The following is a 5,000-nucleotide window of genomic DNA, read 5'->3' as shown; positions in this document are numbered from 1 at the left end:
AACTAAGTACAACAACAACAACATAATAATAATAATAACAATAATAATAATAATAATAATAAGAAGAAGAAGAAGAAGAAGAAGAAGAAGAAGAATGACTTTATCCTTACATGTGCTTGTCTGATGAATAGTTGGGTGGGTGTGGCCTATTTGGCGTAGGGGTGTGGCTTTCCTTCCGCCAGGCTGAGATCTCGTACCTCCCACTCTCCTTCCCGTCGCTCTCGGTCACCAATCTGCTACTGGTCGCTGGGGGCGTTACCATGGTGACGGGGTTCCTGGGCTGTCTGGGGGCTCTGAAGGAGCAGCGGTGTCTGCTAATGACGGTGAGGCGCTCTGGCACAGACTGATGACATCACAGCCACTACAGCTAATATGGAGCACATGAGGTTCTCATCTGGTGCTCACAGGGTTCACGGTTCTTCTGTTCTCTTCCCAGTTTTTCGTGATCCTCCTGCTTTTGTTCCTGACTGAAGCCGCACTCGTCCTCCTTCTCGGGCTCTTCCACGAAGAGGTGAGAACTTGCAGAGCCTCACACATGGCTGCACCCAAACATGCAGAGATTCTTCAGTCCATTGTTACTATGGTTACACAAGGGTTCTTCAAACTATTCTACTTGAAACCCTGCCACAGAGGGAGGCTTCCTGTCAAACAAGGTTCTGTACAGAACCCAACATGTTCCTCTGTGCTCTGATTCCACCTTCCAGCACTGAGATATGTGAAGAAATAATGTCACTGTTCTGTAACGATTCTGGGACATTAATAAAGGTTTCTTCTGACTGATTGGTCCTCTGTTTTTTTTGTGTGTGTGTTTTCCAGCTGGACCATAAAGCGAAGGAGAACCTGATCGAGGGAATGATGGATTATGACAGGAACCCTGATCTGAAGAAGTCCTGGGACAGCATGCAGAGAATCGTGAGAGGATTTTACTTTTCTCTTCATCCATCTTCAGGAAGGATCTGATTTTAAATCTGTTTATTTTTGTGTCTGATGCAGTTTAAATGCTGCGGCGTGAGCAACCACACGGACTGGTACAACCGGACGACAGAAGGACCGCCCCCTGAGTCCTGCTGCAGAGACCACATGCCCCCCTGTCACCGCTGGGAAGAGGTCAGAGGTCAAAGTTAAAATCATCTGAGGTCAACTCCACTCTGGCGTTCACAATCTGTGCCATGTGGAAGATCTAAAAAAATGAGAGATGAGCGAGAGCTGGATTTAGCAAAATTATACAATTCTACAAAATACAATTCATAAATTTTTATTTATTTATGTTTATTATTAACATCATGTTAAATTTGAAGATGATTTCAGCAGCAGTGTGGTGGTGATCTCACTTGTCTGTCTCTGTGTCTCAGCCGTGTTATGAGAAGGCCAAGGCTTGGGTTCTAGACAACATCACCTGGGTTCTGGGCTTCGGCGTGTGTCTTGGCATCATGCAGGTAACTCAGCACCTCTGAAAGGGTTTGTGCTTCTGAGTCACCTTTAAAGCAATCACAGACAGACAGAAGTAAGCTTTCTGATTACAGAGTAACTCTGGATGGTCTTTCTATTACATCATGTGCAGCAGTAAAAGACCTCAGTGTGATTATTGATACCGGTCTCTCATTTGAAGCTCACATAAATAATATCACAATGTTAGCCTTCTTTCATCTCAGAAATATTGCTAAGATCAGAAATATGATGTCATTACATGATGCAGAAACACTAGTTCATGCATTTGTTACCTCTAGGTTGGATTATTGTAATGTTTTACTGTCTGGATGTTCCAGTAGGAGCATAAACAAGCTCCAGTTAGTCCAGAACACAGCAGCTAGAGTCCTAACTAGAACCAGGAGATATGAACATATCACCTCTATCTTATCCTCATTGTATTGGCTTCCAGTCAAGTTTCACATTAATAATAACACTATTATTAACCTATAAAGCACTTAATGGTCTCACACCACAGAACCTGAGAGATCTTTTGTTTTTTTATGATCCGTCACACCTACATTGATCAAAAGGTGCAGGATATTTGTTAGTACCTTGAGTACTAAAGTCTCCAGCAGGGGGCAGAGCTTTTTCTCACAGATCCCCGCAGTTATAGAACAGACTTCTAATTAGTGTTCGGGACTCAGACACAGTCTCAGTGTTTAAGTCCAGGATAAAAACTCATTTGTTTAGTCTGATTTTTATTATTTTCTAGATTATATATTTATTTCTTTTTCTCTCTCTTCTGTTTCCATACTTCTGTAAAGTTGCTTTGAGACAATAGGAAATTGTTAAAAGCTCTATACAAATAAATTGAATTGAAAAACTGAATTGGTGGTGGAGCTCTAGGACATGTTCAGGCTGTTGCGGTGGAGTGTTTTTAGGTACATGTCTCCTTCTGACACTGCTCTCTCATTAGGTCACTAATTCTCACTAATTTTCTTTCCTGCCTCAACATTTCTTCTCCATCTCTGACTCTCTTTCTCGTGGTACTGTGGCCTTCTTCAGGTTCAGGCTGTGTTTGTGTTTCTGTGGAGAACATTTCTGAACACAAAAATTCTCTCTATGACTGTCACAAACCCTGAAACAATGACAGATGAGAGAGCTGCCAGAGAGTGAACCACAAGGCAACAAGGAAATAAACGTTTTATATGTTTAAGATTAAATGAAAAGATGATCTTCAATCTTAATTTTATGGGATGGGGTTGATTTATTAGGATGATCTTGAGATGAGAAAATGATCTGAGATAACTTCAGACTGTGAAGTGTGACTATATTTTAATTGTTTAGATGTTAGGACGAGGTCAGGAGTGTGACCTCCATTATGAGTGGGTCCTATTACATTCTGATTAACTCCTACTGAATCTGAGATGGACATTAATGCTGTTCTCAGAGGAGTTCTAACTTATCAAAATGAACATTAAAGTAAAGTCTTCCAAAGTTAAAGCTTTATCTAAAGAAACAACTAAATTCACTGAGGAAGATTTTTATTTGTCACATACACGGTTATATACAGCATACTGCAGGACATATTCTTCACCCTACAGGCTAAATCACACAATCTGACTACAAATTAAACAATAAATTCAGCCATACTTGGTTATAGACAGTAAAATGCATGAAGCCTGATTCAGATGCAAGACAGTAAACAAACCAGCTTGTTGCAGGGGTCCAAATAACCCTGCAAACCCAAATAACTCACTGCTGTGTGTGTGTGTGCACTTTATATTTATGGGTTAAATGCAGAGAACAAATTCTGAGTATGGGTCACCGTACTTAGCTGTTTTTTAAAGTGACGTGACATACAACTAAGTACGGTGACCTATACTGAGAATTCGTTCTCTACATTTAACCCATCCAAAGTGCACACACACAGCAGTGAACACACACACACACACCGTGAACACACACCCGGAGAAGTGGGCAGCCATTTATGCTGCGGCACCCGGGGAGCAGTTGGGGGGATTCGGTGCCTTGCTCAAGGGCACCTTAGTCGTGGCCGGCCCGAGACTCAAACCCACAACCATAGGGTTAGGAGTCAGACTCTATAACCATTAGGCCACGACTTCCTCAATTTACCCCTAAATCACCCAATTTACTCCTAAGTCCTATTAGACTTCAGTGTCCTTACATACATTTTATACATACTTCTCTTCATCCTTTGTCAGATAATTTTTTCAGCTTGTCCTCAGCCCTGCCTTTGTCCAATCACATTTAGTACATGTGCCAGTTTTTGTTCTACACCTTGTAAGTTTTCTATTCTTGCCTTATGAATCTTATGAAGCTTCATGAGTAAGCCTTCTATAGATTACTGCTTTATAATCTGTTTTCTGCTCCTCTTCTGTAAAAGTCTAGTGATAATGGTGTTTATCGTACTGTATCCTCCTCTAAAACAGTACACTGTGAGACCTTGCTGTAACAGAGGTGATGATTTCTTACCTGCATCTTACCACAACAAATGTTTATTCTGATTTCTATTACTTTGTCTCATGAGAGTCCTCTCTATTCTTTTACATTTACATTTACAGCTTTTGGCTTTTTGGACAAAAACAATCGCATTAGTTCCTGTCTGATTTAGTTTTTTCCCACTGGACTGTACTCTGATGTTCATTTTTTGCACATTCTTCTGGTTTATCTGTCTGTACTTCCTCAAGATCACTAGCTCAAACCCTAACCCTAACCTTAACCCTAACCCTAACACTTCTATATCAGCCTTTAACTTAACCATAACCAGCCACTTTCCTTTAGAATTTCTACATCAGCCCTTAACTTAACCGTAATTCGTTCTTTCTTTTTAGAACTTCATTAGCTTTTAACTTAACCATAACCAGTTCTTTTTCTATAGAACTTCTACATCAGCCTTTAACCTGACCATAACTGGTTGTTTTTTCTTAGGATCTTTATACTAGTCCTTAACCTAACCATAACCGATTGTTCTCCTTCAGAACGTCTACATAAGCCTTTAGCCTAACCATAACCGGTTACGTATCTTTAGAATCTCTATAGTAGTCTTTAATTCAATCATAACCGGTTCTTCTTCTTCTTCTTTAGAACCTTTAGACCAGCCTTCAACCTAACCATAACCTGTTATTTTTCCTCAGTACATTCACATTAGATGTTAATTTAATCATAACGTTTTTTCTTTTTAGAACCTTACACTAGTCTTCAATATAATTATAATTGTCTCTTATGACAGTTGTAGGTAATTATAATTCCTTTTTCTTTGTTTTTTTTGTCTACTGTCTCTATCTGGGGTTCTTTAGGCCAGTGCACCAAAAAGAACTTGTTCCTTTTATTAAACATCCTATCTTAAACCTAACCCTAGCTTGAACCCTAACCCTAACCCTAGCTTGAACCCTAACCCTAACCCTTTGTTATTTTGAAATCCCTACAATGCACCTAACAGTGAAAAAGTCTTTCTATTCCTGCTACTGTGAATATAAATAATAAAAAAACCTTCACTTAATAACTAAGTTTAACAAAAGGAATAAATCGTGTAAGAAATAATAAAATGTATGAAAATAAAACGATGA

General features: G+C 39.6%; 1 protein-coding gene across 1 annotated transcript in view; it reads left to right on the top strand.

The window, feature by feature from the left end:
* Positions 1 to 57: 57 nt before the first annotated feature.
* Positions 58 to 5,000, top strand: part of LOC132861412 (tetraspanin-9-like) — a 54,819-nt gene continuing 49,876 nt past the window's right edge. The window contains exons 1-5 of the mRNA XM_060892920.1: positions 58 to 323; positions 437 to 511; positions 817 to 912; positions 994 to 1,107; positions 1,353 to 1,436. Coding sequence (XP_060748903.1) covers positions 261 to 323; positions 437 to 511; positions 817 to 912; positions 994 to 1,107; positions 1,353 to 1,436 — 432 coding nt within the window. The 5' untranslated portion in view covers positions 58 to 260. The remainder of the gene's footprint in view (positions 324 to 436; positions 512 to 816; positions 913 to 993; positions 1,108 to 1,352; positions 1,437 to 5,000) is intronic.

The sequence above is a fragment of the Tachysurus vachellii genome, chromosome 18 (genome assembly GCF_030014155.1).
Source record: "Tachysurus vachellii isolate PV-2020 chromosome 18, HZAU_Pvac_v1, whole genome shotgun sequence".
Classification (NCBI taxonomy): domain Eukaryota; kingdom Metazoa; phylum Chordata; class Actinopteri; order Siluriformes; family Bagridae; genus Tachysurus; species Tachysurus vachellii.
Note: the sequence above shows the minus strand (reverse complement) of the source record. Positions and strands in the feature narration are given on the sequence as shown.